The 27,189-nt window shown below is 38.5% G+C and overlaps 1 protein-coding gene across 1 annotated transcript; it reads right to left on the bottom strand.

Annotated features, from left to right (window-relative positions):
• Nucleotides 1-960: 960 nt before the first annotated feature.
• Nucleotides 961-26,272, bottom strand: EIF2AK4 (eukaryotic translation initiation factor 2 alpha kinase 4). Its single transcript, XM_072428534.1, is given in 25 exon segments — nucleotides 961-1,130; nucleotides 2,239-2,288; nucleotides 2,787-2,908; nucleotides 3,575-3,650; nucleotides 4,438-4,674; nucleotides 4,778-4,828; nucleotides 5,853-5,954; nucleotides 6,067-6,146; nucleotides 6,322-6,382; nucleotides 6,551-6,655; nucleotides 7,987-8,109; nucleotides 8,857-8,943; nucleotides 9,683-9,746; nucleotides 9,894-10,315; nucleotides 11,697-11,854; nucleotides 12,283-12,389; nucleotides 13,272-13,807; nucleotides 17,540-17,697; nucleotides 18,244-18,356; nucleotides 19,646-19,794; nucleotides 19,921-20,001; nucleotides 20,712-20,885; nucleotides 21,570-21,672; nucleotides 23,418-23,521; nucleotides 25,973-26,272. Coding segments are annotated over 25 exon segments (3,528 nt in total). The 5' UTR covers nucleotides 26,168-26,272; the 3' UTR covers nucleotides 961-1,060.
• Nucleotides 26,273-27,189: the final 917 nt, after the last annotated feature.

The following is a 27,189-nucleotide window of genomic DNA, read 5'->3' as shown; positions in this document are numbered from 1 at the left end:
TGCATTTTTACAACGCAATTCGAATACCGTATTCTATGTACAGCCATCAATTACAGCCTACATCAAAGTGCATATTACATGGGCAGCAAAGTATTTGATATGTACTGCAAAATTCTCACTGATGTCAATGAGAGGTGCTCAATGATGAAATTAATCCCTGTGAGTATAAATACTTTACAAATTCTAATAAATGTTATAGGCCACAGATTCTAGAAACAGAATAGCAGAATACAAATAAGCCTTGAAGTGTACAGTTAATGGGATTTGTAAAGGAATTCTAAAGCGGCTGTTTTATATGGACTTCAAAGACTAACCTTAAAGCAGAAGTAAACCCAAAACGAAAAAAAAAAAATCACACTTACCTATAATCCCGCAGATCAGTCTATGTCAGGAGGTTACTTCCATCGGGTCCCGCGTCGTCCCGGTATACGTCCTCAGCCCAGTGCAGAGGGAGCGCCAGGCACCAACATCTTCTCTTCTTCCTTGCTCTTCTTCCTGCATTACCCGATCTTGCACTGCGCAGGATCAGGTAACATAGATTGGGAAAAAACTTGCTCATGCACGAGATCGGCACACATTTTTTCACTATAGATGAAAAGGCTCCTGTGCATGCTTGAGATGCCCCGGCATGCACAGTAGGAGCAGCCAAGAGCCTCCTGGGATGCGTGATGTAGGTATACCGGGGAGCTCTGTGGTGTTGCACTTAAAAAAGACACTAACAAACGAAATTTTTTACTTTAAATACAAGAGTTGTCTACCCTTTTAATTAAAGTAAAAATTCTGAGTTTAGGTACGCTTTTAGATGGAGATAACCGAAGAGTCAAGAAAGCCTGTTACTGGGTCTTGGTGACTTTATCCAGCTTTAAATCAGATACATTTTCAGAGCCTTTTGGTATTTGTTTATGCTTTGTATGTTGGATCATTTGATTCCGCTTACTATTTCCCAGTATGAGAAGCATACCTGTAACACTGGAAATTCCTGGATTATCTCGTATATTGTGTAAATTGTCTCTGCGATAGGCAGGTAGCTGTTCACAGATGAGGTGATCACATCAAATGCTCATTCAGTAAGTTCCTTTGGGTGACAACGGTTCAGTTTCCGCAGCCTGAAGACTCTCTCAATACAGTACCTGGAGTCACAAAAGAGATAAAGGCTCAGTAATGAAATGGTTTAATATTAGAATATTATTTCTATCAGATCAAGAGAGGAAAGCTTTTTTTATATATGCAGGTTTGTATAATAAAATACGAGAATGGCACTGTAGTGTTTCCAGTGTTGAAGCTTCCGTGTAATTTATGGTATATATAGACTGGAATCATAGGTTTATGAATGTGTTGCATTAGTACTGTGTGAATTTGGCATCATACATTTCCTAAGTTGTATAAATATATAGTGTTATGGCACCTTTACTAAATTCAGCATACTCAATTTTTAGTGTGGAAGACATGTAGGCAGCAAAGACATTAAAAAAGAATGCTGAAAGTAGGAGGAATGAGGAAAGATTCAATTTAAAAATACTGACATAGAAAAAAAATGGGGACTGAACGTTATATTATAAAAAGAAACTGAATCAAAAAAACGGAGATGAAAAATAAAAAAACGGGCAAACAGAGGACATAGTACTAGTCACCACTATTGTCTCTGTAAATGATCTTTTCACCAATACTGCAATTTGCCAGAGTCTACATAGTAGAGGCTGGGCTTTAATTTTATGGGGATGTAACATTCTGAATTGTGATTCAGAATTACTGGATATAGACACAGTCAGGCAACATTTTTAGTAGAAGATCAGCAATGCATACCCCTCTTTTTTGACAAGTATACTTTGAAAATGAAATCATTTTATTCCATTATATTCCAGTCCACCATGTAATGCAGCAAATTATGTAATGAGATTGTGTTTTTTTTTTCTAGTCGACCACAAGGGCTACTGACTAGAAATAAAATCAGCCATAAATTGGTAATAAGATTTTCTACTTATCATGCCAATAAGACCGATTTGAGAAAATTTCAACATGAATGTATCAAAAGTGCTGCATGATTTTGTCAGCAACTTTCTTGTACATTGCCACCATTATTTTTTTTTTCTACTTGTAAAACCCCTTAAGATCTGCTAGGAGGCCAGGAGGTGTAATAATGGGTAGAAGTTATGTATATCATTGCAGGTTTAACTTGTAATATGGCTGCCATCATTGCCTTTACATATAATAATTACTTTTTTAATGCTACCTTGTTACCTTTTAACATTAGTTACATTATTTCTTGCAACATATCGTGCAAAAGGAATCTACAAGAAAAAGAAAGATGACTGTTAGTAACAATTCACGTATTATGAGATCAACAAGCAGTAAGACAAAGAGCAATGACAAACATTCAGAAGCCTGTGACAACCAATCAGAAAGCACCCTTCATCCTTCTTACTGCACAAAATCCATGAAAGGTAAAAACTGGATAGTTATATTGGTTATGACTGGCTTATTATTCTTAAAAAGTGGTGCTAACTGTTAGAATCATAGTTATTTCAGAATTCCCAAAATTGTTAGCTACCACAATCCTTGCATGTCCAAGAGCCAATTGTAATTTTCCCATTTACCGTCTGTATAGATGTCCCTGTGGGCAAATATTGTCTATAATGTCTATAATGTGGAAACTATACGGGGCAAAACTGTATTCATCTGTTTCTTTTTCCATCTTTACTTTGAGGCAATACAGAGGTCCTTGTTCACAGCAATATCAAACACCAAGTTACAGACTAGTCTAGTGAATGAATGATCAGAGCACCTACCCTAAGATTATAAGGTAGCGTTACAAGCATGCCATTGTGGTCCATAAAACAGGCAGATTCACCACTTTCTGACACTGTTTTGCTCCGAGGCATCAGCAAAGGTGTATGTAGCTTCACAGCTCCTAATAGGAAACAGAAGAAAACACTTAGATTATTGTGATAGTAATACTGTAATGAGACATGATGATTTAACGTTTCCTGAAGAAGGGTTAGCCCTCCCAACATCTGTTAAACCTCAGAACCATCACCTAAGTCATCTTCTACAGTATTCCCCTTCAGACCTGCCCAGCAGCCACATACATTGCTATACAGGGAACTGGGACAGTATGAACAGGTATTAGACATTCCCCAACTAGGAGAGGGCAATGATGTGCAAAGAAGGAAGGGGCTGTGGTAAGGTGATGACCTTTCCTGCAATAGTCATCCAGCAGGATATATATGTGAAAAAAGAATATTTAAAAAAAAGAAAACAAATGCAACTAAGCTACCATTTCATACAATTGTACAACAGTTGGTGACAGGGTCTCTCTTAAGAAACTATTGTTTATAGGGTGTAATTGGCGATAACAGTCATAATAATGTAGTATAATTTTCTGCTTACTTTTGCACTCTATTGGCTGATACATACAGATCAGTTCTGGAGAGGCAAATGTCTGGAAGGAACTGATACAGTACTGTTTAATGACATAGATATTTATGTCTCATGGATCTTTAATCGCTCCCTCTGGAACACCAAATACTGAAAGCTAGGCAGAAGGTCATTGTCCATATTCTTGTTTAAAACGTACCGTGTCTTTTAAACACCCGGCAGACCGTCTCACACACATGGTGATGGATTCTTGCTGAACGAACAGAGAAACTTCCCTAAAAAAATAAAATATGGTAAAGACACAAAGGTATAGAGAACACGTTTCTTATACAAGAATCACATTAAAACTCCTAAAGAAGGTTTTCATTTGAAAAAAATACCTTTAAAAGATATGTTCAGACTGGTAATGAGGATGCTGTGTGCTTGCTACTTTCTTAACATCGTGAACCACTGTCTCAGTGAGCAGTTTACAGGTAGTCACCGGGTTACATACGAGATAGGTACTGTAGGTTTGTTCTTAAGTTTATTTGTATGTAAGTCGAAATAGGTACAGTATTTTATTAAAAATGTACCTGGACAGACAGATGTTTGTCTCAACATATTATTAGGCAGCATGGTGTCAGTTACTGTAAAAAATCCTCACTGTGAGTTAATCACAAACAAAGCAAAAAAAAAAAACTTTATGGAGCCTAGACATTTTTTTAACTTCTGCAGCAAGCTGTGCTTTGATATGCAAAAAGAAACTGCAGCGTTTGTCTTGGTCATTAAAGAGTTACAACCAAAAGACTTCTTCTGCAAGTCATGCGAACCTCCCCCCTCCGCCCCATCAAGCCTTCATCCTGCACACGAGTGAGCAGGGAAGCCCAGTTTGTATACCTGTTCGTATCTAGGAGGCATCTGAATGTCAGATGAACTTAACCTAGGGACAACCTGTATTGCCACTCACTACTGCTCGCAGACAAATCTGCTAACACCGGGAATTGCATACTATCAATCAATTCCAATGCAGGTCTGGACCTAGCCTTAGTATTTAAAATAATTGACAGTAATAAAAACAGATACCTTAAATATATCACTGTCATAGGTGTAGTCCATTGCAGGTGTTATGCGTTGGGCAAATATCTGGCTGATCATTGTGCGGTAGGCCTTTCCATCAATATTGGCCAAAGTATGGTGAAGAACCTCGTGAAGTTCAGACTCTTCAAGCTGGGGTGGTGGCAGGAGGTCACATTTTAAGAGCTCCATGGCTGTAGGACGAGATGCAGGATCATGGTTCAAGAGCCAAGTGATGACTTTTCTCTGCAAGGCAGAAGAACTTCTGTTAATTTCTTGTAGGGGTCATCTGGGTTTGTTAAAATTAATTGATGCTTTCAGTCATTGGTACTGAAACAAAATGCTTTACCTGCTTCTCGGTTTCTGGCTTCTCAAAATCATTTGGGAATATGATGGAAGGCTGAAAAAATAAATAAAACACATTTGTTATAATGCAAGTTAGAGGCAAGAATTAAACCTGGAGAGAGTGATAATGGCATTTCAGTTTCTAATAGATATTGGACAATTCAAGTAACTGCTAGTAGATATCACAAAAAAAGATATTAAACTCTCACTATTACCCAGTTAACCTGAATTTAATTGGAATAGGCATCTTGCAATTTCCTATATAGCAATACTGAGACTGAGAGGCAGTACTGGGAGCTAATCAGGTCTGCTGCATGAAAATGTGTTGACAGGGAACATGTTGATAGGAGGATGACCCCATCTCCTGCTGCTCCTTCACTGTCCAAACAGAAAGCTTAAGGTAAACAGAGGGCACAACAGTATTCTTTTACAATAGAAATCAGCTCAGATTTTTGTGTTCAGATGTTTGTGCCAAAAAGAATGCAGCAAGATATGCTGGAAAATAATAAGGGGACACCCAGAACTTTGAAGCAGGAATTATGGCAGGGAGATTTTACTGTTACACTATCTAAAAACAAGACTGACTCAGCCCTCCAGGTTCAAACTATAAAGTTTTTCCCAAGCCCTGCTTTTTTCCATTTGGATACAGAAGAGAAAGATTACAATTCCTGGCATGTTTTATATTGCTATCTGTGTCCTTATCACTCCTCTTTTTGTCCTGATCACCATACCACTGCAAAAGCAAGTGTTGTAAATGCCAAAATTTCTCCTCACTTTTTCTTCAGACTTCTTGTTGTGGCTATAGAACAGGAAGTGAGGGGAAATCCTGGCAATGAATGGTAAAGAAATGACATGGGGTTTTCTTGACTCCTGTTGTCATGTTGTCTGAATAGTGACACATGCACAGACTGGTCTGGAGGAGGGATTCAAGAAAACACTTACTGCATGGTCTTTAAATGTAATAAGAAATGAAGTAATGGGCCTGTTGCCACAATTCTGAACATTCTAAATAACATTTTTAAAGACACGATCCAATACCTGACATATCTACAACTTTTAAAGTGAATCATTAAGAGTACCTGTCTTAACATGCTTAATACTGAAATCCTCTCAGAGCTTGTATCCATAGGTCTGTATGACATCTCAAACAATATGATTCCAAGACTGAAGAGGTCAACTTTCTAGATACAAAAGACAAACATTGTATTGAAGGGATTAATGTACCAAAATGCACAGAAGTCTGCTTATAGTTATGCGATATGTAACTATTGTAGGTGTTCATATTTTCATTACCTGGTTATAAGAAGCTTTGGTGTTCCCCTGAACCTCTGGGCTAACGTACAAGGCTGTGCCCACCATACCAGTGAGTTTTCCTAGGGAAAGCAAACATTACTCAGCCCAGTTTCAGACAACTGAAGTGCCAAAATAGCATTAGTGTTTTTTAAGCTTTAGGGTGAATTATTTCATGAAATCTGCATTGCAATTGTTCTCTATTCACTTTAAAACAAGAAGCCACTATGCAGATTTAAACAAGGAATGATATATTACCTTCAGGGTCAGCTTTAACAAAGTCATGGCGACCTTGTTTCTCTTCTTGTGTTGAGTCAGTCTACAAATAAGCAAGAAGACAAAAATCCAACACAGTTGAGATAAGTTATTACAATAGGACCATAGCAATGCAAGGCAACGTGTGTTATACTGTACAAATAAGAATGTATTGTTATTACATGTCAAACAGTGAGGATGCACAGTGAAATGTGAAAACAGAAATACGTACTACATAGGCTGGGTGATCTGTGGCCAGGCCAAAATCCCCTATTTTCACTTGATCTTCTGAATCCAAGAAAATATTAACAGGCTTTAAATCTCTGTGAATCATACCCTGTAAAACAAAAAAAAAAGATGAGGAAATTATCTAGTGTGTAAAACATAAAACAGACATTAGGATTTCTATGTTTTGAAGGAACCTGATCTGGTCTAAAGCATCAAGGATAACAATGCTGTGGCTGTGTTGGCCTTCACAGTGATCTGTGGGTATCCTCCTTAAGCCTCCTATAGATGCTACATTTTTTTGGCAGGTCTATGGATTTCTCTTGGGGAAGACACAGCAAATCCATTGAGCAGAACAGACCTCTTTGTATACTGCATACTTGTTCTATTGTCACTGGAAATTATTATTTCTAATTACAGTTTTTGAGCTTGTGTGCCCAGCTTAAGACTCTTAGGCAGGGGTGTCAAATTCAAATACGCAGTGGGCCAAAGTTAAAAACTTAGACAAAGTGGCGGGCCAAACTTGAAACTGAAATAGCACCACTACTACAATTACCTGAGTCAAGAAAACAGTCCATTGTGGGGCTTAATCTTATGAATGGCTGGAACTCCCTCTTCACTGAAATAGCACTGCTACTACAATTCCTTGGGTCTTTAAAAAACAGTCCAATGCGGGACCACACACAGGCAGAGAGGCCACTGGTCTATATACGCGAGTGTTGCCGCTACTATAATTATTGGCATTACTTGCGTCTATAAAAAAAATCCAATGCGGGGCCACGCATAGACAGAGAGGCCGCTGGTCTATAGACGTGATGCCGGGAATTGCAGTAGCGCAGTGGCGGGCTAGCTGCATTTCAATGCAGTGGCGGGCCAGCTGCAATTCATATTAAGGACTTCTTTGGGGGCCATAAAAAAATAAAAAAAAAAGGCCGTTGCGGGCCTGATTTGACCCGCGAGCCAGAGTTTGACATCCCTGCTCTAAGGCCAAGCTGTATACAAAATTCCACTATGCCAATTCAGTTATTTCACTTCCTGACATTAAACTCCAAGTTGATCCAATAAAAGAACCTGGGGCACTAAAGGACTGGGCTTTTGATGGTTACATTGCATAGATGCTTAGTGCTAGGAGAGGCAGGACTAAAGTATATCTAAAGCCAGGAGAAGCAGAACTAAGTTTTAGGCAAAGTTAAACAAACAAATGTTATGGAGTGCTTTTTTTTGTTGTTTAAAAGCACAGGGTAAACTATAGCAAACCAATCATTTGCCAACTGACAACATTCTTTTCATTTCATGTATGTAAAATTAGGTAAGGTTATACTTTTTAAATAGCTGAGATTTTCTTTCAAGCTTTAAGTACTTATCATGTTCGCTATTTAGTATGTATGTTGTTATTTTACAAATGTATCATATTTGTATGTTGTCAGCAAATTCAAGAATTACCTGTTCATGGATGTAGGCCAGGCCATCTAAAATCTCTCGAAAGAGCCTCCAAAGGCGACTGATGTCCATATATAATCCTTGATCTATAGTGTCTCGTAAAGTGCTTTTTTCACAGTATTCCATCTTAAAAGAGAAAGACAGCCTTTGAGAAGGTTTAAAGGGGTTTTGAACTATTACTGCCCACCACTGAGGACTGTCATAATCACACCTGATCAATGTTCCTGGATTAAGACTATTGTTTTCCCAATGGTAAATCTTGGTGGTAGTAATGGGGTTCTATTGTCACACAACTGCTAAACATTGTTCTAGTATTAAGAATATTACTGCCCACCACCCAGGACTACACCAGCCTGGAAACAGAAAGCTGCAGGATGAGGATATCCAGACCTATAAACTGAAAAATAAAAGACAAACTCCTATCCTTTTTAAACTTTGTATAATTTCTGCAAAATTCCCATAGAATGACTACTGCTGGAAACTTGCTGGAAAATCTCTACATATTGAAACAAGCACTTTCAGCACCCACTTAATCTCTAATATCCAAATGCCCCAAGCAATGGTCACATCCCATTTGATCATTAGGCCATGTGTGGCCAGCATTAGTAAGGAGGTTAACCCTTGTTACCTCATCTGCTGTTTTTTCTCCCACATTCTCACTATGTGTGGTGTTCACCGTATGTGATAAGCAAGGAAATCATTGCATAGAGAGCAGTGTCTGATGTTCCCATTCCCACATTCATTGTGCTGAATTGTAGAATTTTGAGAACAGAGCAAGTACATACATTACAAATTTTAAAAAACCCACAATAGAAAAAAAAATTAAGAATGATCCTAATAAAAATGTTAAAACGCCACCTGCCCCCATCACACCTGAATGTAGAGGTAATGCACAGCCTGTGTGGCCACTTCAGAGAGAGATTCTTTGTTCTCTGCTACTTTGTCAGCACACTCTTCATCCTGTTTGGAAAGACAGTAACCAATACAACATTATAAATAATTCAGGTCAGGCTGGTGAAGAAAATTAAGATTAGGAGGTCCCTCTATTATTAAATCAATGCTGTCTTTTTTTTCTTTTTATAAAGGAATTGTGGATATCACCAACTCAGCTATATACATTGCACAGAGTCCATACATAAGTACATAATACCCAAAGAGTGAAATTTATTTTGCACTGTACATCAAACAATAGCCATAAAATACTTTCCTATATTTCTTTTATTCTGATAATCTAATATATAATCGAAATATTCTTATTCCTGGCTACATACATGCCACATTTACATATAAACTGGACTAGGCTGGGAATACCCATGTGTTGTGGTGAGGAGCTGTGCTGAGCATTGATCAGACTGCCCAGACAGTATATGGAGGACTGAGTTTATAAGTGCAATCCAACTACTAAATGTAGCACCTAGACATTCTAACAAAATATCTATTGCTGAAAAGAAAATACGAATATGTTGGGAATACTGCCCCATGAAGTGAACTAACAATATCCAATTGTTTCACACTCAGGATAAGACATCTGCTCTGCCCTATAAAGATAATATTAGTCAATATATTCTGGTGTTTTAGGTAATAATCTTTTTTGAAAACACAAAGCTGTTTTACATTCTACAAGAATATATCAGATTTTTGTAATACAGTAAATTCTAAAACAAAGAGATTAAAATAGTTTCAATTAAACAGTCTTCACCTGATCAGGACTATTTTCATCCTCATTTTCAAAAATAATTTCACTATCTGAGTCTGATCCTGGCCTGGAAGAAAGAAGATATTGATCTGCATTACTATTTGTTGATCTTAAGTTTGCAAAAAAGTGAAAAGAAAAAAAAAGACAGTTTTCTACATTTAATATATACATACACACACCAGAGGATGAAACATCATTTTATTGTCAGACTTACAGGAAAGATGGTGAAAAGACGCCCTCTTCATCATCGTCATCCTCATCACTGGAGTCTTGATCAGAGGTTTTGCAGTGAGCGCTGGAGGACCGCTCACAGGAGGTGCTCCATTCAACAGAACTGGTCATAATTGGAGCGGGTGCATTGGCCTCCACATCATCCATCAGCCCCAGATCATTCTTCACAGCCTGTTCTGTTTTAATCTGCGCCTTCTTCTCTCCACTTGTAGCAGGAGATTTAGGAGTAGGAGAAGATGGGAGATCATGCTTCTCAATCCAGGCATTGTAGTATCGCACTATGTTCTCATGGTTTAGTCTAGACAGTAAAGTCACTTCACCTTTAATTCTCCTGAATTGTTTGCTGGCAGGATTAATCTGAACTCGTTTTACCGCATAGTAGCAGCCATCAAGTTTGTTCTGAACCTGAAAATTGATAAGAACTTAGCTTTTAACAAATCAGGAAGGTGTATGATTTATGGCACAATTCACTATTAACCAACAGAATAATCTATTTCTAATAATTTCAATAAAACAGACTCACTCAAGGTAGCTTCATACTTGTGCCCTATACATATGTAATAGCTCCATACACATTAGGAGGGTGGGGAAAATGCCTACTGACATATTACTATGGTAGGGACATTAGATTGTGCGTCCCTTTGAGGGACCGCTAGTGATGTGGCTATGGACTTGTAAAGTGATGCGTAGTGATGAGCGAGCAAATTTATTAAATTCGGTCTCGCAGCGAGACCAATCAGGGGAGCTGTTAGCTCCGCTCCCGATTGCTGTTGCAGCCCTGTAGTATGTGTTCCTGGATAGAGTTTCTCCAAGTTACAATGGGTGCGCAAAATTTTGTGAGAGATCCCCCGGCACTACAGGTCAGAAATGAGGGCTCGGGGATCGCTCACTGATAGGAGTCCCACAACTGTATTTATGAATGCAGCTGCAATAATCCTCCTATTATTTCTGATGGTTTCGCGAAATTTCCCCGAATCCCTAGTGCTGCATAATATGTTGGCACTATATAAATACCGGATTATAAGAATAATATTGCCAGTGCTGTTTCACTGAACATTACAAATATTTACTGGCTAGCCAAACTTAACATGAAACTAAACTCCAGGCTAATATAAAATACAAAAGTTTACATAGCCAATTTAATGTCAAATTATCCTCCTGCAGCTCCTGTAAAGACAGTATGAAGTATGAGAGGAAGTAGCAGTACAGAGAAAAAATCAGATTGTGTGCTGACAACAAGCATGTTGAAAGCTCAGATTAGATCATCACTGCACTTTTGTTTTTTTCTTTCACTGACCAATTACACACTTGGGCAGGTCCAGGATGACCTTATCTCAAAAGAAATTGGTAAAATAATGATGGTCATCAGATTGAAGACATCTAGAAGCAGAATAAAAGTACTGCAGGATAAAACTCTGAAGTTGCACTGAAGCTGAATACTCCAGCAAAAGCTGGTTTTGTTATTTTATTTTTCAATGGGCTATTTATTTTATCTGTCTGCAGTTCTGCTTTAGGGGGGTTCCCAGCTAGTACAGCACACATTACTTAAGTAGTGCAAAGCATGAAAATAACAGTGTGCCTTTCTGAATACATTATCTTGCATTGTCCTGTTTCATTCAGTAGTGATTTGGATTTCACTGAGGTCACAGTTCAGAACACTGGGACCCCTTTGTATTTTATACACCACACTTATCCATGTTTGTGAAGCACTTTTAGTTTTAACCTTTTAGCATCCCAAAGACATTTGGCAAATATGCAGGACAAAGTGAGAGTTTACTAAAATTACCTTAATAACAGCCCCAAAGGCACCTCTACCCAGCATCTGTAATTCTTCAAACTCATTAAAGTAGCGAGAAAACTGCCTTTGTGATTCTATGTGGAATGAAGCAATTGATATGGAAGCACTGGGAATGACAGTCTCTGTGCAGTCTACTCCTGTATAATCTGTATGAATAAAAAAATAAAATAAAAACAATTTTCCTTTTTTTTGCATATTTTTCCTAAATTGTACATTGTATGGGATTGCCAAGCGAGATATTAATAAAATACCATAATAAAGGATTTTCTGTCTGCACAAAGGGCAGATGTAATAAGTGATAGACAGGACTACCATTTCTAAAATCTGAAAATGCTGCTTGCCTGGTTATTATATTGACCCATAAGTTTCAGTACTTTCAGCTGATCCGGAAAAGTTTATGCTTATCAGAAAAGAGATTATTTGTTATTATTTGTTGATTATTTGTAATTGTCACTTGTTCTAAATCAGCAACTCAAACACGGAGCAAAAAGTCAGCTTGACAATCAGGCAACTAGTCTTTTCAGAAATGGTAACCACATTGTTCCTTTAGTAATAGGTCTGCGTTAGGGTTCACCTTCTGGGCTCTCTTCAGTGAGTGAGCACTGTGGTGGGGGATTGATGAAGCTGTGATCCAACAATTGCTGCGTGCTCCAGCGCTCTTTGTCTTCCAGGCACACACAACTAGAATGTAAAAGCATATTATTATAAGTCATGCATTTTATTTTACATATATATATATATATATATATATATATATATATATATATACACATATACTAATACATACAAAAGAGCACGTCTGTTTTTTAGGGAAACGGGCCAACTTTACCAAACTATCGCCAGAAGCAAACAGTCCTAAAAAAGTTCTTCTTAGGACTATTCCCATCTCATGTGGTCTACCTCCAAGTGTTTGTGGGGGGGGGGAATGGGACTCTCCTTTCCATGTAACACTGCTCTGCTAAGTTCAGGTACCTAATGCTGTCACACCGGGACAGAGATAGAACACTCTGCATGTAATGCATGACACAGAATTCCCAGAGCACTATGGTTTTCATTCAAATAGAACAGCAAGGAAAGAAAGGGAGTGAGGTGGGGGCAGTAAAAGATGGAAGGAGTGTGGGGAAAAGAAAACATGTGTTTTCTGGATTCCAGAGCATGACATCACTTTACTTCCATTGAGATTTCTTGGAAATGAAAAGTACCCCAAAGACAACACTCCAAGCCAGTGCAAATAAGATCCACCTTCCCAGGATGTAGCTGGAAAGAGTGAAAGAGTGCAAAGTAATCTTTGCCTAGGCATGGTGGTTGAAAAAAAGGGTAAAGTTTGTATAGAAGTGAATCTGGGGTAAAGTTAGTATATATTTTCCCACAAGGGTTAAACATAAAAAAGGTGCAAGTGTGTGTAATATATATATATATATATATATATACATATATATATATATACATATACACACACACACACACACACACACACACACATATATATATATACATACATACACACACACATTTATAAATACACACACACACCTCATTTATAGAAATAAAAAGAAGGCTTACTTTTTCAGGAAATCCTGGAAGTCAGCGGGCAATTCTTTGGGTACCTTTACTGGATATTCTCGAACCAGCTTCCCCTGGCTAAGTGAAAGCAGCAAGAGGCCAAGTTTCCATATATCACCCTTCTTGCCCGCTTTGCTTGGCAGGGCGTCCTCACTAAAACGGACTTTGGTCTGCTCAAACACGTCCTCTTTGCAGATGTCTGCCAGGCGTTTGGAAAGGCTATAGTCTGTTAGTTTGACTTTCCCGTCGCTGGTCACCAGAACGCTAGAGGCGCATAATACCTTGTGTACAACGGAATTACTGTGCAAATAATCCAAAGCAGAAAGAAGCTGAGATGCTTATTGTCGAAGCTGGTCCACAGGAACCTGAACCTCCTGTTCAAGGAAGCTGGAAAGTTTAGTCCCATTTACATGTTCAACCACAATGCCAACAGAAATGGAGTCTTCTTTCTCTTTCATACTCATGGCAAGATAATGCACAATATTGGGGTGACTAAGCTTGGTGAGCGAGCTAAATTCAGTCTCTGTACCTTGAATCTGACAGAAAAAAAAAACAGGAGTATTAAAGAACATAAAATTTGTCATTGGGGATCACCTACAGAACATCAGTAAAATAATAGTACTGCACAAACTGTAATACAGAATGACCGGATTCAAAGGGGCTACAATGTAAAATCAAATTATTTTGGCAATTATCACGGTCATTCTAGTAACTTTTTTATCATGGTTTATGTAGGCAAGCCACCAATCCTTCATTAAAGTGGAACTGTAATCCTGTATTTGCCTTCTAAAACCACACAAAACCTAACTAATGCAAGTATAGTATAATAGGCAAGCCTGCTGCAGTAAATACTTACCTGTAAATCTTTAGATGCCAGAACCATATTGGAAGGATTGCTAATTTTACTTTGGAAACTACAGAGCCATTTCATTGTTATGGACATAAAGTAAATATGGTATTAAGTAGTCTAAAGTGATAAAAGCTAACTTGCTGTGTTGTAAATGTGCTACTAACAAAAAAATCAGGTGAAAAAAAAGGGGGATAAAAAACAAAAAACCTAAAGCAATGCAACTACCATATGTAAGGACTAAAGAGTTGAAATAGAATACTTTATTTCTTGGGTTTAGATATGCTAGATCAAAAACCCAGTCACCAAAACCTTGTGAAAACGTCTTGACATCTCCAGATTTCAATATAATAATACTTGGTGATGCAGTCATGATGGTTTTAGTTTGGAAAAGTCCCATTATAGTGTGTCAATAAGTTCCCACTGGAAACTACAAATGACCATTTAAACATACTAAAACAAACACACTGGCGAAATCTACAATAAATTTTGTTGCTCTTCATTGGCATACAGCCAGGATCACCAAACTTAGGAATCTTTTTTCACCCAGAAAATCAAATCTTTTACAGCGTATCTATAATATCCTGGATATGGGTTATTTTACTTACATTCGTATTCAACATTTCCTACCACTAATTTCTATCTGTAGCCAAATTCCAATGGATGCATCAATTTATGTGTACCTCAGCATTCATTTAGATTGTCAGAGAGGGATCTCTAAATTCTATACCCTACTGAATAATAATTTGGTATATACCAAACCACCCAATATGGACAAATGGGAGCAGGAATTTGGTGGGACGCTCCACATCTGCCACCTGTCATACCTATGGCACTACGTCTTGTGTTAATCATTGAGACCTTTTTCTAATAAGAATGAAAAAATGGTATTTATCTTCATTTAAATTAGCCAAGGTTTATCCAGACCATTCATTTCATTGTTTGAGCGGTTGTGGTTCCCCTGGTACCCTTTCACAGCTGCTGTGGCATTGTAAGTCCATCCGTTCTTTTGGAACCAAATTTTCAGGTTCATAATGGAAATCACTGCTACTTATATTACCCCCTTTTCCTGAAATAGCTTTATTACACTTGCAGTTAACTATCTTCCCTGTCAAATATAGAACAATAGCAGTTCACATTTTTCTTGCTGCTAAACTTAATACTTTTAGGTTAAGGACAGACGTTTATACTCCTGTTTACTATTCTGCTTACTATTCTGTTATTGATGAACTTAACCTACAATGTTCTTCTGAAAAATGCAATAATGAATCACACTTTACCTGGATTCCAAGTGGTTACAACATCCCAGTTATATTAGTTAGGTCCATAAATCTTTGGTCAGAGACAACTTTTTTCTAATTTTGGTTCTGTACTTTACCACAATTTTTATTAAATGAAACAACTCGGATGAACTGCAGACTTTCAGCTTTATTTCAGTGGGTTGAACAAAAAGATTGCATATAAATGTGAGGAACTAAAGCCTTTTTTTTTTTTTTTACACAATCACTTCATTTCAGGGGCTCAAAAGTAATTGGACAATTGACTCAAAGGCCATTTCATGGGCTGGTGTGGGCAATTCCTTTGTTATGTCATAATCAATAAAGCAGATAAAAGGCTTGGAGTTGATTTGGGGGGGGGACGCATGTATGTGGAAGATTTTGCTGTGAAGATTTTGCAGACAACATGCGGTCAAAAGAGCTCTCAATGCAGGTGAAACAAGCCATCCTTAAGCTGCATAAACAGAAAAAAAACATCCGAGAAATTGCTACAATATTAGGAGAAGCAAAATCTACAGTTTGGTACATCATGAGAAAGAAACAAAGCACCGGTGAACTCAGCAACGCCAAAAGTCCCGGACGTCCACGGAAGACAACAGTGGTGCATGATCGCAGAATCATTTCCATGGTCGAGAGAAACCGCTTCACAACAGCCAACCAAGTGAACAACACTCTCCAGGAAGTAAAAAAGTTGTCCAAATATTTATGGACCTAACTGTATGTGATACATGAAAAAGCATGATAATCATGTTAGATTGGAAATTTTTCTTTATCTTTCTGTTTTTTTATTTGTTATGTTTTATGCCTGTTTCTCTTTCCTTTTATCCTTGTTAACCCCTTCATCTTTCCTAACTCTATACCTTGCCGATTTACCCTGCAAATTTTCTGGTGCTGTTAAATATACACTTCCACATTTGACTGATATATATATATTCCATGTTTGACCTTTTCTGTAATTCCTAAAAAATTAGGATGTACAAGCAAGTAGTAAAACAACAGAATGTATCAACACTTGCTTGTACAACTGAGTCCTTTATTGACGAGTTATTGAACGTTACACATTACACAGGCATGGATCACTGTTGTCACCATAAGTAAACCTGATTATTCTGAGAGATGACACACAGCCATTGCAGGAGCTGATGCATTAAAATTTGTAGAGATTGTTGACAGATATAATTAAGGTATATAAATGCCTGCAGCCACCTTCCTTCCCCAACTAACCCAAATACCAGACCATTCTGATCAGATAATCCTTCCTAGTAGTATGAAGGTATGTCTGTTCTGTCCTGTCTTTTCAATAATTCTAATCAGCAACAAGACAGCCCATCAAAGTGTTAATGGGTATGTATGGGGAGGGAGGAAGAAACTGAGCAAGTTTACGTCTTCAAAGCATCTTTTGCATTTGTTATCTTACAACAAGGTTACTAGTCTTAGCCTATAAAACAAGAGCAACAAAATATGGGATTTTAGGGCATAAGTAAAAAATTCTATTTTATTTAATAACTTCTTCAAATATTGTTTAGAGTACGTTGAGCCCTATGGTAAAAAAAAATGCAGCATTTACTGCTCCTGTATGCGTACTATGGACAGCTAGGTGTCCGGGATCATTTTCAGGCAAAAAACACTTGTGTTTTCATTTAGAGGTGTTTTTTTCTGGCATTTTAAATGTCCAAAAACTGTTTTTTTCTATATTCAGTACGAATTCATGAGCAATTCCCTTCAGAAACAGGCCCATTTGTCATCAAACAATTTTTTTACAAGGCATTACAAGCATTTTCAGGCTAAAAAAAAAGCTTAAAAACAAAGGTCTAAATTTACAAGATAAAAAGTATTGTCACAAAGGTACAGGCAACCCAGGGCAAAAAGGTTTTTGGGCTAATTTTTTCTCTGGGTTTTATGTACCTTTGTGACAGTGTTTTTTATTTATTATCTTATTTATTAAAGTTTTTTTATTTTCCCCTTAAAAAATCCCACATTTTGTTGCTCTTGTTTTGTGATTCTGATTATATTGGGATGTGGAGATTTCTCTACATTGTGACAAAACAGTCTCAGCCAGTAAACATAATGTAAACTCATTTCCAACAGTCTATTAGTCAAAACATATTACACATCCCCAAACACACAAATCTAGTACACCATACCTGTTTCTTGCATTTCTCCACTTTCTCACTTTCTTGGATTGTAAGAAACTTGCCCATCTTCTTCTGCCATTGAAGCACCCATTCATAGATGATGACAAAATGGCCAGATGCAATCTCCAAACCATTGTATATTGATTTACCAAGCTGTTCATCCTTTCCTGCATACCATGTTAAAAAATAAAATAATTATTATGCCTAAAATCCAGTTCTAAATAAGCATTGCACTAGTGAAAATCTCCTAGACAATTGTATAAGTAAAAGGAATTTAGATGATGTTCCTTCCCATTTTAAAATAATCAGACCGCTCAGGACATAGTAAGGCAAACTTCAGTTCCTTCAAAACTTTCAAATGCCTGGCTTTGGAAAGGTATTTTATTCAGTGGTCACTATAGAATAAAAACTATTACTTTAATAAAATTGTAGGACAGTTGCATCATAAGTGACAGCTATAACAATAAATATATAGGAGTGGCAGCGAGCAGTATAGTACCATTCACGGTCACTGCTTTTAAATCTGAAGATGCTGGTTCATTAAGAACCAGCGATGTGGTGCATTGTGCCAGCTGCAGGGAGCCATGCAGGATCAATTCATCCTGCTGCAGGTCTGAACCTAGTTTACAGCAGTTACACCTAATTTGCATTTTTAAGGAAAAATGGATGGTATTTAGAGAAAAGGTTTATAACATATTATAACAGACACTCACCCAAACATTTCCCTCTGTGCACTACTAACTGACCAGGACAACCAATGTCGAATGTCAACACTTCATAAGGAGCCGCACTGTCATCGCTACACATGGAGTATTGCCGATCTCGCCTTAAAGAAAAAAAGAAAAATGTAGTTAGCAAAACACAAAAGAAAGAAGAAAAGAATCTTCTTTGTCTCTGAAATTGACTAGTATGGCTGGTCCTTTCATTCATTTCAAAAAAGTGTATAAAGTCTATATAGTGTATGTAGAGCCAAAATGACATTTGTAGATTACAATAACAGTTTATTTTCAGTTTGGAAATGTATAAATTCTACCCAAGTTTATGTAATGCCATCCTGGTTTAAACTAAAACCCTATTGTTTTCACTATTTTCAAAACCTAAGAATTACTGGACCTGAACATGTATTGTGAAGCAATTTGGCAGCAAAGCTATGGCAAGCATGTTCGATCTAAGATTTAAAATTAAAATTAAAGATTAAACTCTAAACTTTTTTATCCTAAAGAAAACAGGTAAAAAAATAGCTATAACAATAAGCAACTGCTTGTACTGTCATATGTCTTGCAACATACCCCAGAATACCTACAGCTCTAGCTCTTCTTGCCCACCTTCCCTTCACATTTACAGAAGACACATATACTTACAATATCATATGATGAGCAGCTATAATAATATTAAAGGACTTGCAGTATAGAAATTGTCTCCTTTTCTTTGAGATACACTGTGGGCACCCATCATAGCTATTCAGTAAAACATGACCAGCAGTATAAATGCCTCCCTGTTCTTTGTACTCCGTGAGAAAATTTATCATAGCAATGGTATTATATGACCAGTATAGGGCTTGCCTCCATCCTCCTCCAATTCACTGAGGAAACCCATTACAGCTATGGGGTATGAAATGACCAGCTTTACAAGGCTTGCCTACGATTCCACCATATGCAGCGGGGACACCCATCATAGCTATGGCATAATATGACAGGCAGTATAGGGCATCATTTGACCAGCTTTAGAGGGCTTGCCTCTCATTTCCCCATATGTAGTCATGAGACCATTCACAGCTATGGGGTATCATATGGCCAGAAGAACAGACCAAGACTAAAACATAATAATGAAAAGTTTGTAGCAACTGTAGGAAGAGAAATATAGGGGTTTCGATTACTGACCTTCTTCTAAAAATGCTAGGAATTTGGATGTCTCTGGCTAAAATACTTTCTTAATTAATGATCTGAAATGGGGATGCAGCAAACTGAGTCAGAACTTCTGATCTGCCTACTTAATTTGGGTAAGTATACCAAAAGGAATAGAAGACAATCAGACCACCAGCATGTTCAGAAGGTGAGGTCAGCAAATGCAGCCTTCCTATTTCCTAGTTTTAAGTTTCTTAAGGAAGGTGTTTACTTGGATCTGCCAGTAGAGGTTGCACGAGTTTTATTGTTTCCTCCATGTTCTGATAGATTTCCATTAGTTGTTGGGATTTTAGGCCCCGCAACGTTATTCGTTTTTACAGAGTTTTCCTGACAAGTCAGGTTGGCACTTTCAAGTCTCTCCTGAAAAGGAAAAACAATGCATACATTACAAACACACACACTGCTTTTTATTCTTAATGAGTGAACACATCAAGCAGCAGGTATTTTGATAGCCCTCTGGCCTTCAAATATTCATTCATAGATTACCAATTTTGCTATCTCTTGCCTCCGTTTCTCCTCCTTCTTCTCCTCTTCTCTCCTCTGGATTTCATCAAGGATTTCTTTTCTCTGATAATCAATAGACAAAGTGGATTTATTCAAGTAGGAAAAATGTTTTATTTATTTTCCATGTTGTGTAGGCAAGAAATTGAAATTAGAATAAAAGGGTCCTGACTGGCAGGACAGATTTAATACTTAATCCCAACTAAGCATACCTCAACAACTTTAGGAAGACATTCAAGTACATTAAGAGGATGACAGACCTGTGTTAGTTAGTAAATTTTAATACTATGTTCCAAAGGAAACCCTTGGATCCCCAGCACATGCAGTACTTGAACCAATACCAGTTGCCCAAGTCTCTTTACCAAGCCCCACCTTCTGTCATTTACTTTTTAGGTTCCAGAACCTATACTACCCCCTACAACTCTGGTATTTGATCGCTGAATGACCGGTGATAGGGCTAAGAGACAGAAAGTATGGGTCTCAGTATGCTGCCATCAAGACACCATGTAGAACCTGGACCTAGGATCAAAACATATTAGCCAGGCAACTAACAGAGCATGAGATTTTTATGAGACCAGTCCAAACAAAAGTAACATTTCAGTTTTGTTAAAAGCTAGAAATCTAATCTACCCATGCATTTCTAAAGGCATAACATACACCGTACTGCATGGGTAAAGAACAAGTATACAAAGCTGAGGGACTATACAATTACTTAAACATTATCTGACAAAATCCAGAAAGGAAGAGTATTCATTAACTACATGCTCCCAGCTTACCGTCTGCTCTTCTTTCCTCTTTATCTCCTGAATTCTTCTCTCCTCCTCCAATGCAATCTGCTCTTGCTGCCTCTGAAGGTTCTTCATCATCTCTTCATGAAATGATTTAGTTGGTGGCTGGTTATGTTCTGTAAGGAAACACTGAACGTGGTCTGCCAACTGATAAATCATCACCTGTTCAGAACAAAAGAAAAGTTACTTCTGGTATATCAAACATGCTTGGTGTAGTCCAGAACGTTACTACCATTTGAAAAAGTAAGTACACCCCAAATAAGGTGGCCCCCACCACCACCATATTTAAACAGACAAAAATTATATTAACCTAAACCATGCCTTTAAGGAAATGTCATATACTTTGATGAAAGCACAAAGAATATTTGCCACCCCTAGCAAAAAAAAAAAAAAAGAAAAAAACATCTTGCAGGCATTTTGCATAACTGCCCACCAGTCTCTGACATCAACTTGGTAAATTTCATATTCCCCCATCACATTTCAAATCAGGGCTTTAACCCTATATTTTTTACTATGAGAAATTCATCAAACTTGCTAGGTGTTTTAGATATATATTGAACATTGACATGACACACAGAAGAAATCTGTGTGCCTCTGCTCCATCACCTAGGGAAATAGGTTTATTATGCCGCAATGGTCATGCAAATTACAAGTGCTGGGACATGGCATGGCCTGCAGCTTCTGTACTATTACTGTGGTTTTAACAGCCTGGTCACAGCAAGCGTACCTAACTATACACACTGCCCATACTGGATATGTAACAGAGTTTTGTAATGTCCTTCAGAAAAATATCCTTTTTATGTCCGAAACAATAAAACAGCTATTACTCAACATATACAGTATTACCTCTCCGCACAGCTGTGCTGCCAGCTCCTCCAAACTCGATGTCAGAGAATTGACATTTTCATTGGACAAGCCCTTCACATTTTGGAGTTTTATTTCTGGGGGTCTAGAACCCAATAGAGAGAGAAAAATACAAATGAACTTACACTTCATTAAACACACAACAATATAACGACTATATTTATTATACAATTTTATACAACATTTCCACCAAGTTGTCTAGAAAGAAAAGCCTTTTATTGTATCACTTTAGCACTGACCCTACAGGAGACCTACAGAGAGACCACAACAAGGAGAAGGGTCCAGCTCTGCAGTATACTGGCAGGGGACAGAGTCTCTAGCTGCCTTCTATGTACAAGAAATGATCAGTCTTTGCACAGCTTTTGTTCTGATGCACCTCTATGTATTTACAGTGTTCTCCCCAACGCCTTTTAGCTGGGTGTGAGTTTTATGGCGTGGCAATCCATATTCCATTCCAGGTACAGGCAAGTCTCAGGGTTAAGGACATACGGACGCCTCCTAGATATGAACAGAGCTTTCCTGCTGGCTCTGTGCAAGATGGAGGCTTGATGGGGGGTGAGGGGGCGGTTTGCATGACTTGCAGAAGAAATCTTTTGCTAAACACAGCTGAGGTTGTGGGTGATCTGATGAGCTGAGCTGATTTGTAACATCTTGTAATTCTTTAATGACTAAGACAAACTCTGCAGTTGTTTCTTTTTGCATATCAAAGCACAGCTTGCTCCAGAAGTTAATGAAGGTCTAGAACATCCTGGAATTCCACTTCGTCCAGGTATGGGTGACACCATCTTCTGTCTTCTTCATGCTACAGGGTTCTCCCCAGGCCCTTTTAGCAGGGCGCCCCACCCAGCACTTTTCAAGACCCACTCGGCCATTTTTGGGTGGTTACTAAAGAGTTTGGTCACAATACAGGGGCTGCCACCCACCTACAATTTCTTCCAACCCAGCTTAAAAAAAATTCTGGGTTGAGCACTGATGCTACATCGCTTGACCTCACACTGCGCAGGTGCGAGATCAGATAAAGTAGCTGCTGTTAAGAGGGTAAAAAAAAGAGCAGATCTCACTGCGCATCCATGAAATTGTCATCTCTTTTCCCTTGAAAAAATGCCCCTTTTGCAAATGCTTGATATCAGGCATGCGCAGAAGGAGCAGCCAGAGCTTCCCGGGATGCGTGACGTAGGTATCCCAGGAGGCTCTGAGCTCCCATTACGTCTTGATCACCGCGGTGAGCTGGTGCTGTATTAGTGGATACATACGATTTCTTTGGTAAGATAAACGCTGGAAATGAAAAAGAAGAGGGAGCGGGTTCTTTACCATTCTGCATACCTGTGACCAAAAAGAAGACAATATGGGGTATGCAAAAAATATGGAGTATGGAGCAAATATGATAGTATGGAGCAAATATGGAGTATGGAGCAAAATATGGAGTCAAATATGGAGCAAAAAATATGGAGTATGGCTCCTGGTTCAGTTTGGCACCTCCAGCACTCCCGGGGTGAAGGGAAAATACCGTGCAGGACCCCAGTCAAGAATTTGTCTCCTGATATCAATTTGCAATGGAAGCCCTATGAACAACCAGGGATTTTTAGGAACTGGACCAGCATTTAGCGGTCTGGTTGAAAGAAGAGATAGTTATTTACTTTGTTTTTTTATAAGGACAGAGATTTTATGTTATTTCAGTATGACATTAGGTTCATTTAAGCCTCACTAAGCCTGTCAACCGTTCACCAAATACTGCATTGGAAACCACTAAGAAAGTAGATTGACCAATAAACAACAAGAATGATTTCTTCATAGACCTTTACCGTTACATTTTAGGTTGGGAATACTCACACATCAGGGTAAGTCTGTGGGCACTTCACCCATAGATCCAGTTTGACGTGACATTCATTACCCTGAGGACATAGAGCAAGCGTAACTTCTGGAGGCTGCTGGACCTGAAAAAAACAAAATCCAATAAGAAACTTTGCAAAAGAGAGCAAGTGTCACTGTATACAAAAATCCAGATACAATAGCTTGCAAAAAATCAGTTTGAGGGTATGGAGATTACTTAGAATTCATTTACAGGTGCACTGGCCTGCTGATGACTTGCTTCTAGCTGCTTTGTATTATCTTGTGTGGGAAATGAAGGACAGAAACCCATCGATTCAAAATGTCCCTTACATATAACCTTCCCATCTGATTCATTCCGGATCGGCTATTGCTGATGAAGAAACCAGAGATCTCTTATTCTAGGGATGGGTAACATGGAGCAATACGAACCCTAACGTGTATGCTGGGGAAAAATAAAATAAATCTTTATGTGGTAAATCTCTGCAAAACATTTCCCAATGTTCTATTCGTTTAAAAACTGTACAGAAAATACCATCTGCCAGGATTGTAGTGTTCTTAAAGCCCATCTCTGGGAATATCAGTGTCCTGACTCCCAATGCCATCCCCATCACACCCTGTAGACCAGAGTTCCTCCAGAGGTTGCTAGGGGTCCCTTCAGTTATCAGCAGTTTGGACCTTTCGGGTCAGTTTATCTGACACCAAGGATCTTTTTGGCTGTCTGTAAGGATGATATTCTTCCCAATGGCCAGCAATGTAAGAGGAATTCTTCCCACTGATCAGCATGCTAATGCACTGTGAGCTGTGGATATATTATAGCAGGGGTCCCCTCAAGACCTGAAAATTATTTCAAGTGGGTTCCCCATGTTAAAAGTTTGACTACCCAAGACCCATCACCCATACTTTATGTTTTGCCTTACCTTAGGAATGAAAATATACTATGTAATGTAGACGGCTGTGTAATATGTTGGTGCTATATAAATACTGTTTAATATTATTATTATTATTAATAATAATCCCCCAAACACACAATTCTAGATGTGCAGGACTTCTGATCCAGCAATGCAGATGTGCCGGTGCCAGCTGGTCCCCAACTATTTCCTATTGATGATGTCATAACTGCTGTGTACTCTTCTCCAATCACAAAGGACTTAAACACTAGGCAGCCAATAGGAAGTGTCCACGTCATGCAGGACACTTCAAGAAGAATCCCATCAAAAGTAAAGAGAGGACGGAGGAGATGGATTATCATCGGAGCATCATATATCTGAGGCTTTAGGTTAATAAAATAGGATTAACTAGTTTTTTTTAAGCCAGCAACTTATGTTCCGCTGTGCCGCTGCTTATATTATTGTCTATCTTTAATGAGCGCCGGGACAAGCCCCCTAAACGGAGTCGGATAAAAAAAAAATAGCTATTAGCGGTGACCACCAGTCACACTCGGTGTAGCTACAAAACATAAAAAATAAAGACTTGCCTGGTCTCACCGACATCCTCCAGTGTCCTGTCGTTGGATCTTATCCTGTGGTCACGTCCTCTTCCTATGATCTGTCCCCCGGCGAGTGCACTGACATTCCCGGGAGTTCCCGGTGACGTCGGTGTGTGCAAACTAGTGCGGTGGGAATTTCAAATTATTTTGTATTGGATTAAATATAAAATAACAATTGAAACCAATACAAAGAAATCATTATATTATATATGCTGCTGTACAGTTATATTACAGGTTTCAGTATTTTTATGTACCCTTGTTTTACCAGATTTTTGTGTTTTTTATTTTAAGTTTATTATTATACATAGGACATATTTAGGTGAGTTATGCCTAAGAATTACAGGCCTATAATGTAAAATAAATTTTCATAAAAGACAATGTACCGCTTTTATACATATAAAGCCGGACAGAAATAAACCTCCCAGGAGGTCTAGTTATGGGCTGACAACACAGAATTTGTGTGAACCAAGTGGTGTCAGCCCTGACTAACATTCTTTCACTCAGCTACTCCTCATCTCCAATACAGACACAACTTTGGAGACGTCAGAAAAACGATGAAATCTTTACACCGAGACAGGAAATGGACAGATGACAGCACTGAATTTCTGACACCATCAACAGGTTGTTCTTCATTTATATAGATATAACAAAAACCGTTGATAAATAAACAAATATACATGTATATGTGTATATATAAATAAAACACATTGGAGAAAATAGGAGAAGTTCATTGTTAGGTTCACATACATATATACGTGTAAGACCCCTTGGTTTTGTTGCCGCCCTTCTGGTTAATGTCATGATGTACAATGGAGGAATGTCAGCCATTACTGATGCACCCACGTTTGGACACTGGAGAGAATACAGGGACAAGTGTAATGTTTTTGGAACCTTCCGGTATCAGACATTTTACATACAACTTTTTATGGGTTTCCAAGACTTAAAAATAAAGCCAAATATCAGGGGCCCCCTAGAACCACTTGTCACGTGTTCTGTTCTATCCAATGGCTGCAGAGGAGTCTCCTGCACTACCTGTCATACATAGTGGGCACTACATAGACTTGGCTACCTTCCAGACTGAAGTTTTGCGGAGATCTGTGAAGTCTTCTCCATAGATGGCCTCCAGAACCTGCAGTTCGTTCTCCTGTCTGGAGGAGTGAGTCTCTTCTGAAGGCAGGGGGCGCTGCTGCTCCCCATGACCGGAGAGCCCCCCCAAGCCGGGGGTGTCACTGGGAATCGTTACATTCCGCCGGCTAGCTGCCATACTACAGCGGACACATCCCGACCTACTGCCAGCTATCCGGACAGTCGTACACGCTGACCAAACCCCCTGCTCTGCTGGTCGGTACGGCCCACAATGCCTGAATTGCCAGCCGCCATGATTAGTGAGGGCAGCCACGTTGTAATCTTGCGCACTTATTTGTCCCAGAAGTGTGTGTCGTGACAACCCGCTGAAGCTGCGGCCGCCATATTTAGTGTGGTAACAGTATGGAATTGCTGCGTGCAAACCTACCAACCAATTGCAGAATCCGAGGAAGAGGGACATGACTATAATAAGGGATATAGTAAAATATAATTCATTCAAATATCCAGTCAGCTATACTCATATTTTCCCTGGGACAAAGCTGAACTTGTTTTGAGAGTCGTTCAAGCTTCTATTATGTAGTCAGGTTGCTAATTGGTTTTTTACTGCACACTCTGAGTTTATCACAGTGTGCAATAGAAGGAGCTTTTTTTAGCGCCCCCTTATTTTTGGAGGACTTCCAGCATCATTTAGCACTTCTGCTTGGAGCTTTTATCATCAGTGGTCACCAAATGGCCGAAGAGGATCTCAGTGAATCCTGAGGAATCCGGGGCAAACATGACGTGGCATGCAGGTGACAGCATCCTGGACTTCATTTCATGTGTGAGACATAAGCATACTTGGCAATAGATCACCCCCACCAACACAAGTAAAGTTCTGCTTTTATTCACCTTGACCTTGCAGATACAATGCTATAAATAGGACTGATCCAGTTGTGCAGACAAAAGGTTTGAGATGAGACATTTACAGATTTATTCCACCCTTTAAAAAAATTATTGATTACATAAAAAATAGGAAATAGAAGCAAGTTAAAGGACTGATCGAAGCAACAATTCTCCAACCTGCAGGTGATATGGACTTTTTTATTTTATAAAAGAAGGAATCATAAAGTATACTATATATAAGGCTTTTGCCTCATACTAACAAAATACTTTTTTTTTATCTACACCTACTTTTGTTTTCCTGGGCTCAGGCTTGTGTCC

Source organism: Pyxicephalus adspersus, chromosome 12 (assembly GCF_032062135.1).
Source record: "Pyxicephalus adspersus chromosome 12, UCB_Pads_2.0, whole genome shotgun sequence".
NCBI lineage: Eukaryota > Metazoa > Chordata > Amphibia > Anura > Pyxicephalidae > Pyxicephalus > Pyxicephalus adspersus.
The sequence above is the reverse complement of the archived record's forward strand: the minus strand, read 5'-3'. Positions and strand labels throughout refer to the sequence as shown.